The sequence below is a fragment of the Sinocyclocheilus rhinocerous genome, unplaced genomic scaffold, assembly GCF_001515625.1.
Source record: "Sinocyclocheilus rhinocerous isolate Xijiao unplaced genomic scaffold, SAMN03320098_v1.1 scaffold2773, whole genome shotgun sequence".
Classification (NCBI taxonomy): Eukaryota; Metazoa; Chordata; class Actinopteri; order Cypriniformes; family Cyprinidae; genus Sinocyclocheilus; species Sinocyclocheilus rhinocerous.
The window spans coordinates 134775-146232 of record NW_015663019.1 but is presented as its reverse complement, the minus strand read 5'-3'; the positions used below and the strand labels follow the sequence as shown (position 1 = coordinate 146232).

General features: G+C 38.6%; 1 protein-coding gene across 1 annotated transcript in view; it reads left to right on the top strand.

Annotated features, from left to right (window-relative positions):
* The first annotated feature begins 5123 nt into the window (after positions 1 to 5123).
* The window catches only part of LOC107728729 (collagen alpha-1(XXI) chain-like), a 54202-nt gene continuing 47867 nt past the window's right edge, over positions 5124 to 11458 (top strand). Inside the window, exons 1-5 of the mRNA XM_016539019.1 lie at positions 5124 to 5307; positions 7424 to 7998; positions 8264 to 8287; positions 9137 to 9273; positions 9463 to 9688. Of these exons, the coding sequence (XP_016394505.1) occupies positions 5124 to 5307; positions 7424 to 7998; positions 8264 to 8287; positions 9137 to 9273; positions 9463 to 9688 (1146 nt within the window). The remainder of the gene's footprint in view (positions 5308 to 7423; positions 7999 to 8263; positions 8288 to 9136; positions 9274 to 9462; positions 9689 to 11458) is intronic.

Below are 11458 nucleotides of genomic sequence, written 5' to 3'. Positions count from 1 at the left end.
AAATATAAAAAATTTACTTACAGGCGGAGAGTCAGAAGCGCCAGACTGTCCTTGCAAAGTTGGAACTGCCCCACTTTATAGAAACAGCCTTTGAGCACAGACCCATTGTAGGCTATGCAGAACTGCAGGTTCAGGAAACAGTCCTCCTTAAAATGCGTCACACTGCGTCACACACGGCGGCCTAGAGTGAGCGGAGGCGGAGCTACAGTGAGGAATGGCTGGCCACTTTGTCCACGGTGAAAGCCGATCCGGCGATTGACAGCGCGAAGCTGATGTATTTCGGGCGGTGTTATGCAAATCTTCCCAGATCGTGACGTAGGTATGTGGGGGCGTGTTAGAACGAGCCGTTTTAGGTTCTCTCTTAACTTTTATAAAGAATAGCTCTTTGGATTTGAGACTTTAGTCTTTGCAACTTTACAGATCTTCTTTATGCACCAAGAGCTTGTAACACTCCAAAGAGAAAGGAAAAATAGAAATCGCATCATATGACCCCTTTAACATGGTGGGTCTATGGGATTGACTCGCTTTCGGAGACAGCCTCTAGCGACCAGTCGATGAATTGCAGTCACTTCCGTTTTGGATTCACGAGAGAGACCAGGAGGTTGCCGCTTGGTCACTATTCTGTGTCATTTTTCATTCACAATCATTTCACTGCATGTAATGCCAAAATATGAATATTCAAAGCAGTCGCACTGTCAACGCGTTACTGTTTAAAATGAATTAAATTAATTCTTTAAGGCAGTTACCACACATTCATTCAGCCACTGGAATAAGAGCGCAACTTTATTAGCCATGGGTTTACTACAAATAATTGTAGTTAAACCATAGTAAATTAACCCGGGTTTTACTACACTAACCATAGTTTAACCATGGTATTTGAAGTAAAATTAAGGTTATACAAATGGTACACTTTTACTAATTTTCGTAAGGGTGTTTATCAGTCAGATTAATTTAAAACTGTAAATTCAACAGGTATATGATCATCAGTATGAGAAAAATACTGTTAATGAGAAGACTAGCGCTGGACTGCGGCAGTGGGGAAATATGTTTATTTATTATTCAGAACGCACGTTTGGAAGGGAAATATATTTATAGGAACATTTCAGCAGGCTGAAGATAATTCATGTTAACGCAGAGAATGTGATTAATTGTTTACAAAAAACTGCCATCCCTAAAACGTAGCAATAATCTGCTTTCTCCTGAGAAACTGTAGGCCTAAGTGTGCTGAGTAGAACACGGAAGTTGTTGTGCAAGTAGTCCGTTCTTTAAAATATACGAGACAGGAAAGATTAATGGAATATACTGTAAATGCTTTTGATGATTAAATGATCATTACGTGATCATTTCACTGCATTAACACTAATTTGGAGAGTAGTCTGCCAATGCATCATGAACACACGCGGCAGCAGCTCACGATCATGTCTGTAGATGGCAGTAAAGCAGCGTCGTTTCTCTCTGTTGAGGCACGGTTTAACATCAGCCCACCTAAATGTGTGGTCCTGACAATAGAAATGCTGTCTGCATGGGCACTGCTGGTCATTTTGAGATAAAGAGACGTAGGTTTATCGCTTATTTGAAGAAGCCTCATTTTGATTAGCTACCCAACAGCAGAGCATTTTAATTAGCGTGTCAGCATATTTAAATCTGTATATCAATAATTAACTCAGCCCACGCACCGTGCTAATGCAGTAGGCCTGATACTATCCTCAGTCAAATGGCACAGGCTGATATTTGTAGTGGCAGATTTGATCACAAATAGGTTAATTTGGGATTTGTGGTGGATCGTGAATGCAGAAGAGTGTGGAAGCTGTCTTTTTTAAATCGAGGCCAATGCGGATGAGGTTAAGCATAGCAAGCACAGTACCAACATTCCCCTTTCTTGTTCTGATAAGCTCTCAGGTCCATTGATGCTGTGCGATAATCTTAACTCTGATCTCGTTTATCCTGCATTACTCATTGACACTACAGTACTGTACAGTTTAGTGTAGATTTTTCTATTCATAATTATATTAAAATACAATTTAACTGCAATATAGAAAAATGGTGTATGCATTTGGGCACACAGCAACAATAATACCAGTACAAGAAAGTCACGAATGCACGTTTTTGGCTCAGGGTTATTGGGGGCGTGTCCCTCTGACGTCACCAGGTCTGGATGTATAAGGAGTGAGTGGCACTATGGCTCCTCCAGTGGAGACACAGAGCATTTATCTGAGTCATGCAATGATTTATCAAGCCACACTCTCAAATCAAGCCATTCATTTTTCTGGAGGCAATTTTAAAAGAGGAGGTAAGATCCAACATGAATTAATCTTGCATACATTTTTATCTCTGTGCTGCTTAAAACTAATCATTTATTTAACATTTAGTCAGAAAACCTTTTTTGTTCTATTAATATGAATTTAAAGTGCTGAGATGTTTGATCACTGTGTTTAATATATTTTTTTGTCATCTTACATATCCTTATCTGAATTGATGTAAAACTATACTAATTATTAATTACAGGCCTGTATTTAAAATCCACTTATTATGAAGTTATATTACTCTTGATGTTTAAATCATTTTAAAATATTTGATGGCACAAAGAAGACGCCCTCTATAGGACAGGTGATCCACACAATCCTCAACACAATATTGCTCTCTTTTGTCTTGCATTGTCATTATTATCATTATTATTATTGTGTAATCAACTGTACATTCCAATAATAAAAGAGCAGAAACAGTGAACAAGTTTTGTAAAGTGAGAGAGCAGAGAGAGCAATGCATTCTTATGGCGAGACCAAACCTGTACTTACGAAGAGTGCAGTGTAAATCTGTAATTTAACATAGCTCGACCTATTTTAGTTCCTTTTGTTGTATATTCGGAGTAAAAAATGTCTAAAACCTCTTCTGACTGAAGCCTATATATTCCAGCATTTATTTTGCATTCTTGTCACTGTGCAACTAGCTGTAACACAGAGCAGAAACGCTATTATTCATATATGCATACTGCTGAAATATGCTTCTCGTTTAGAATAATCTGCATTGTCAACACCGTTTGTTCTATCAAAAATGGACTTTATAAGCTTCAGTGAACGCTGGTGCATTGCTATTTATAAAGGGAGAAGGTATGTAATGTAAGTCTACATGTTAGTGATGTACTTGTGTGACTTCCCTCCTATATTTTGTTTTTGCTCCTGGCTTAAATGGCCTGCTTTAAGGGGCTTCTAACAGTCTTTTGAAATGGCTGTGGGAGAATATCTACCCGGATGTTGTCCTTAGATGCCAGCCAGGGATGCACGCAAGCATCTGAGTTCATACGTTTGCGGTAATCCCTGGGGTCAGTGAGTTTGTGGTCAAGCGGTTTGTTTATTGCTTACTAAAAATTGCACCGGCCATGCTCAGTAGAGTAGAACATTCCTTCTTAGCTGGATCAGGACCGGCTCAGTCACACAGAACATAAATATGCAAAGAGCCAAAAACTGTGTGCCTGACAGCTTTTATCCTGATGCATCAGTGCTCTTTATTGATCAGGAGCTGCCTGATGGCCATGTAGCACACACTTTCACACTGTAGATCCATCTGATCATATTTCAACAGAGTACAGCCCGGAGGATTTAATTGCTCATTCAAAACCCAAACGTTCTCAGTTTGGTTTTACTGAAGTATTAGCTTAATCTCAAATGCTTCCCTTAATATAGAATATAATTTTTAATAATATAAAACAGGAATAGACATTAAAAATTAACATAGGTAGCATATTGGACAATGGTAGTTCACTCAAAAATTACAGTTCTGTCATTATTTATTCCCCCTCATGTCATGCCAAAACTAGTATTACTTCTGCATAACACAAAAGAAAATATTTTGGTTACGAAAATTTTGGTTAACATTGATTTCCATTTGTATGAAAAACAAAACAAAACACTGAGGCATTTCAAGTAGGATTGAAATCAAACTTTGCTTATCAATACATACATAAAACACGTGCATATACACCTATAAATTACTCACATATACATGTATACTATTGGATGTTCAAAAATATATACACGTGCACACTAATATGAAATCCATACCAATACATGTTAGTAATGAATGCATACACTTGTGAATATCTTGCGTATACATGCATACACCTATAGACACTCGCTTATACGTATAAACTCGATCCATGCATATAAACATACAACAACACACACACATACATATAAACTCACTGCATGCAGACACACCTATACATACTCGCCTATACATATAAACTTGATCCATGCATATACACCTATAAACACTCGCACATAAATATAAACTCGATGCACACATACACATCCATAAAACACTCGTTCATACAAACAAAATAAAATTCACAAACGTATTCAATTCTGATAGATGCATGCTTTAGTTGTGTATAAGTGATTTCATATGTGGATGTGCGTGAAATTTTCAGTGCAAACGGAAGGCATCTCAGTGTAAAAGGAAGCCATTTGGCCGTAAACAGAAGCCTGTCTATTTGCTGCATTTGCAATGATGGACAGGGATCGTGCTACAACTGAAGCAATTAGCATTTTGCAAGTTTGATTTAAATCCTACGTGGCGCCTCATAAGAAAATCTGTCACATTTGAGATTACAGTATATACGTATACATCAGAGGTGTAAAGAAAAACTGAAAACCATGCTTGAGTAAAAGTACAGATACCTTACAGCGAAAATGACTCCATTGCAAATCACCAATTACAAAACGACTTGAGTAAAAGTCTTAGAGTATCTGATTTTAACAGTACTTAAGTATTTTACTGAATGTAGGCTCAAAGATGCATATGCAAACACACACACGCGCGCACACACACACAAAAACACACACACACACACATACATATAATTTTTTAAAATTATTTATTCATTTATTTATTTGTGTTTGCAAAAGTCTCCATTTAAATTAGTAAAGCGATCTCATTTAAGGATTTTCTTTCTTATAGGTTACTGATAAAATAATAAAATAAAATGCCGTGTTTTAAGATGTGCATCAAGGTATAAATAGAGCGAAAAACCCAAATAGGTTTGGGACTGGACTGTTAAGAAAGTCCTAGCATACGCCCCTGTCAAAGAGATGTTGCATCTCTCTTATTGAAGCAATCTTGTAGAAATGTCCTCTTCCACACTGAACAACATGAAAGGCTGTGTACTACCGCAGCACATCTGGTGGAGGAAAACACCAGGCCTTCCCAATCTGTGGCACAATCACAAGGTCCTGACTGATGAAGAGGCTCATCAGAGGACTCAGGAGAGCCTGATCCAAACTACACGCAAACACGCTCTTTATCCAATCAGTTAACCAGTGCTGATGCACTCTTTAGCCCACTGATGTTGTTTGCGGGAAGTTAGAGTTCAGACTAATTCAAATGTGAATCTGCTAGCTGTTTTTTTGAGTTTTGGAATGGTTGGACTGAACATTAGTACCCCAAAAACACGTTTAATAGTCAGACCCCAGGAACATGGGAACTCGTTGAAAGTGATTGAAGCAATTTACAAGGGATTTGAGATTCTTGACTACTGAGTGTCAGTTTAACGCAGTACATCAACTCCCACTGAAACCTCGACTTCTGCTGGTTTCTTCTCTACTTAATCTTCAATCCAGTAACATCTTAGCATTAGCCTTCCTCACATACTCATGAAGTGTCTTTGAATGTCTCGTGTTTTGCTTGTCATCATGGTTATTGCAGTCAAAGCCACAGTCAAACAAAATGTTCCCATGGCCTGACAAATGTGCTCAAGGCTATAGTGTCAATGTCTCTAACATTTCATTGTGGTTTTATGGGACAGCGCTTTACTATAGGGAGCGATTCCTTGTGTTGTGTTTGCCGTGGACAATGCCTTTGCCTTGGCCTTTCAGAATAACCCTTGTAAAGCAGACGAACACTTTGTGCAATGTGTGTTTTGAAAGACTGGCTGTTTGACATGCAATTAAATCTAATCGCAACACGTTCTGCCATGTTGTACTCTTTACACTATGGTACTTTTTGCACAGAATTATTACAGCTAAGTTTTCTGTAAGTATAGGTTTGCGTGTAATGTCGGGCATTGTCTCGTAATCCAGTACATGGCCACATGCCATGTTTATTTCCATGTTGTGTTCACCAGCTTTTTTTGCTTACGCTGTTATTTTCCTTCGCTGCAGCCTGTGGTCTGTTGGGCAGCGCTTTATGCTAAATCAGAGCTTGTAGACATCACTGAAGCAAAGCGAGAAAATAAGACCACATGTCGATGGGTACCAAGCAAAACGTCCCTCTTACCAATGAGACTTTTATATGGTTGAATAAAAGGGAATTGTCGTAGTCTGTAAAGTTATAGAGGGCCTGTTGCTTGGCCAATGAAACCCTAGCAAAATAGACTGACACATGTTGTTTTATTTATATAAATTTATGCATATTATTTAGGGTGTGTCTGGCTGACGAATAAACTTGCAGGAGTTTATAGAGGAATGTAAAATTCCGGGTAGAGTTTTAGGTTAAATTTGAACGTTTTTGCAGAAAATATGAGTCGTGCTTGAGCTGTAACTTTAGAGGAACAACATCTTTTCACTTGGACACTTATTTACCCCTTAACGATTCATAGTATTACTCTAGGTACTCATATGCACATTTTAGGGGTAGATAAGGTACAAACTTGTCCTTTAAAAGGTACTGCCCCAGTGACAAGCTGTTAAAGGTACAATTTTTGCACGTTTTTGTCTGGTAGAGCGGTGACCAGCAAGACGCTAGCATTGCTAGATGATTGCATAGGTCTGGTTACTTGCTGGTTTCTTACACTCTCAGAAAAAAAGGTACAAAAGCTGTCACTGGGGTGGTACCTTTTCAAAAGGCACACCTTTGTACCTAAGGAGACCATATTGGTACCTTAAAGGTACAAATTAGTACCTAAAGTGTACATGTTAGTAACTAAAAGGTACAAAAGTTTACAAAAGGTACAAAAGTCAGTGACAGCTTTTGTACCTTTTTTTTCTGAGAGTGTACTGTATAGAGTCAAAAGAGCTCATATTCAAGTCTATATGATGCTAGAATAATGATAAACCACTAATTATTTGATGATGATTATTTTCAAGCTGCTGCTTCTTTTTTGGCATCATAATGTCAACAGAAATATTTGAAATGTATTAGGTTGGTTTTTAAAAACATGCGATAGAATACGATAGGCCTTTCCATTATTCTGTAGTAAATGCTTAATCTCAGAAGTGATTACTTGATTGTTTCTGAGAACGCATCTTAACACCCCTGTGAACAACTGTGCACTGATCTGATTAGCTTAAGTAAGTGTGTAACATCAGAGGTATAATCAAATGAAACAGCCATCTTTAAGTAATTATGTAAGCAAACTGGTTCTTAACTGTTTAGAATAATTATAGATTGCAATGTTTGTTCTAGCCCAGTTCTTGTTCCCATTCTGTAGGCTGCAGCACTGCTGTGAATGACCTGGTCTACATCATGGACGGCTCCTGGAGTGTGGGAAGTGACGACTTTGAAACAGCCAAGCGCTGGCTAATCAGTGTCACCAGTGGCTTCGACGTGAGCTCGCACTACTCGCAGGTGGGCGTAGTACAATACAGTGACACCCCAAGGTTGGAGATCCCTCTCGGTCTCCACAAGACCACTCAAGATCTCATTAAAGCCATTGAGGACATCAGCTATTTAGGTGGCAACACGCAGACGGGCCGTGCCATCAAGTTTGCCGTGGACCACGTCTTTGCATCTTCGCAACGAAGTGAAGTGAAGAACCGCATTGCTGTGGTGGTGACTGATGGAAAGTCGCAGGACGATGTTATGGACGCTAGCGTGGAGTCACGAGCACAAGGTATTAAAGTGTTTGCGGTTGGCGTCGGGGCGGAGATCACCACATCAGAGCTGGTGACCATCGCCAACAAGCCGGAGGGTGAATACGTGCTGTATGCGGAGGACTACACCAATATCGACCGTATCCGTGATGCTATGGAACAGAAGCTGTGTGAGGGTAAGATTTGCATGCGTGTGAGACTTCCCATAAACATTTACCACATTAAAACTAGGTTTTGGCATTACCAGTCCACTCCTGGGCGTGCAGTTCTATCAGCATCTTAAAAGAAGAGTGAACCACCAAAGCACCACAGTCCATTCATGCCCAGTGACAGGGAAAGCCACAAAGCTCGTAGGCCAAACCAGCGGCATGATGCCATGGCAGGGAGTGGTAACAGCAACCAGATGTGGCTTTGCCCACTGCTAACCACAAAGCAGCTGGCAGCTCTGGTTTGGACAGAGAGTTGTCACTAGTAGCAGGCGTGTAGTTTCTCCAACCGAAAGTAATTACAAACCTACAACGTTTGGCACAAAATGGGTCAGTGCAAGGTACTCATGTAGGGAGATATTTACACTTTTTTTTCAAACCTTTCCACATTTTCAAAACTGTGCCCACTTCTAAATATCTGTTTAGTCCCAGTATATCAAGTTACAATTTAATTGCGGTGCTTCTCCTTAAGTGATAAATAGCAGTTGCAAATGTATTATGAATTACACAATGTGCAACACTTTAAGTTTGGTTGCACTTTATTTTGATGGTCCCCTTTAGACATTCTGTTGACTAAAGTAACACTGCAACTACATGTCAGAGTATTCGAGTATTAGTAGACTAGGGTTAGGATTAGTAAAATAGGTTGACATGCACTTGCAAAGTTGGTCAACAGAATGTCTTAAATGTTACTACCAAATTACATCTGTAATATCTAATTAATTGAACATACAATGTAAATTTTTTCCTCGATGTTGCACGATTTCAGGGCACATGTGCTCCTGGATACGCTTAGCCTCAAATACCACTCTGATCTTAGAGATGTGCATTTAGTGTGCGTTAAGGGCACTGAGCTTGCAACTTCCTGTCCAGTGCACACACTCTCAAGTGGTCAAATTGGGACAAGCCCCTTGTTTAGCCAATCCAAACAAAAAGTGCCCCAAAATACAAATACAAGATGCTCTTTTTGCAATTTGTATCAATTTTATGTTTTCGCGAATAAATAAGGCTGAATAAATAAGCTTTCCATTGATGTATGGTTTGTTAGGATAGGACAATATTTGGCTGAGATACAACTATTTGAAAATCTGGAATCTGAGGGTGCAAAAAAATCTAAATATTGAGAAAATCATCTTTAAAGTTGTCCAAATGAAGATATTGGGCATGAAGATCCATCAGAAGGCTAAGAAGATACAGGGCTCATTAGTGTCAGAGGCAGCGTATCTGCTGGACAAGAGCACCGACATTACTGAAAACACCAGGTTGGTTTTAACCTAATCATAAATATTTAACATGTGCTTAATAATGCAATTATTGTTGATTCTGCAACTTTTTAATCACTTTTTAGAGCTCCCAAAAAGGTATTATTTTATGAATTGATGTTTTGTATTCTGAAAATCTATTATATATTTATTCATCTGACTAATGCATGTTTTACATTTGTTTTAAAGGGAGATTTTTCCCGAAGGTCTTCCTCCCTCCTATGTGTTCGTGTCGACTTTGAGGCTGAAAGGGCCTTCAAGCAGGGAAAAGCTGGACCTGTGGAGGGTCCTGTCTAAAGACGGACAGATTCAGGCGGCTGTCACACTCAACGGACTGGACAAATCTGTCATCTTCACTTCCACAAACACGGTTAATGAGGGACAGATAGTTACTTTTGATGCACAAGGCACTGAGGCGAGTGAAATCTACCAGCAACATATAGAACATTCTCCTTTTATATGCAAATTTTTTATGCTATTTTTGCGTAACTTCACAAGAGAAGCATTTGTCATTAATCATCCTTACACTAATGTAAGTAACACTCCAAAGAGAAAGGAAAACTTGAAATCGCATCATATGACCCCTTTAACATGGAAGTCGGTTTCTGCCGTGGGATAACAAGAATAAAAAAGGTAATTGCAACATTTTATTTTACAATTCAGACTTTTTTAGAGTAAAAAAAAAGAAAAAAAAGTGTTAGATATAAATGTAGGATTTTGAGATATAAAAATAATTATGAGAAGAAAAGTTGTAATTGTGAGATATAAATTAACAATTGTGAGATAAAGAGTCACAGTTAGCATTTAATTAATAATAAAAAAAAATTTAAATCCTTCGGTGGAAACAAGCCTCCATATGCTTTGAGTTTTCTTACTTCAGCATTAAATTACAGAAAACTAGTTAACGCTGCTGCATGAATGTTTCTAATACTGAGGGAGTGACGGCAGATTTGACATCGCTTCTGACCCCCGTAATAAATCTCGCCATAATTTTTCCTCTATTGGAAAATCATAGAAACACTATTGAGGATTTTTCTTTCATATTGGAGCAAATGGGAACACGAACATAATATTTATTGTAGCTTATGTTGGCCATTATAGAAGTTTAACCAACTATGACGAATTCTGCTTCTGAGAAACCCAGAAACAGGTCCATTATTATCAATAACTTGTTTAGTATATTAGATTTACTGCCATTGCTTATTTAATTGCATCACACACACACACACACACTTTCTCTCTTTCATATACACACTCAACTGTTATTATCCCCAATCCACACTGTCCTTTCATTCGAATGAGGGTCATTTGCTGTATGATTTACAGCTACAAAAAGGCCACTCAGTCAAAAAGACTAAATAAGAGAAGAGTGAAATATGACACATATGAAGAGTGCAGGAACAGAAAGAGTGAGAAGAGTGAAGTGGGAAGCTTATTTTCCTGTTAAAGTGTCTTTTCTGAGGGTTGAATTCTTCAGTAGTGAACAGCAGCATGTCGCTGTATGTGATGCTGTAGCTTTTCCTTTTCTTAGTTTGAAGAGCTTTATAAGTGTGAAGTCATTATCAATCCAGATAGGCATGAAGGACATGTGCTGTATTTTCAAATTACACGTGTTACTAACCTAACATACGAATATTTACTTCATTGCATGACACCAAAGACCTTTGAAAGATCTGAAATGAAGCCAAATTCATATTGCAATCCTGCTTTTGAACATCTAAATAGCAAATATGGCCTTGAGCTTTGGATTCAGATGTTGAATATCCCTGTCTTACAAGATGAGATAAAGAGGAGGGGGAGGTGAAGGTGACAGTGGGGGCTACGTCTCGTCGAAAAGATAAAGGAAATGTTTAATCTCCCCTCCTCTATAGCCCCACGCTCGCTTCACCCACCCTTGACCCCAAAGTCATCTCTCTTTCTGTCCATTCAGAATGCCACGAAAGCACCTGGCATGAAGCTGCTTGTGTGATAAATCCATCTCTCTGTCAACTCTATGTTGTGGTCTGCTGAACCACATCAGTTTGACCAGTCATTCTTCTACACCTACATAAATCATAACCTTAATCTGCTTTGCACAAACTAGGCACATCACACTCTAAAAAATGCTGGGTTGTTTCAACCCAACTTTGGGTCAAATATGGACTAACCCAACCATTGGGTTAAATTGTTTAATTAAATGTTTAAC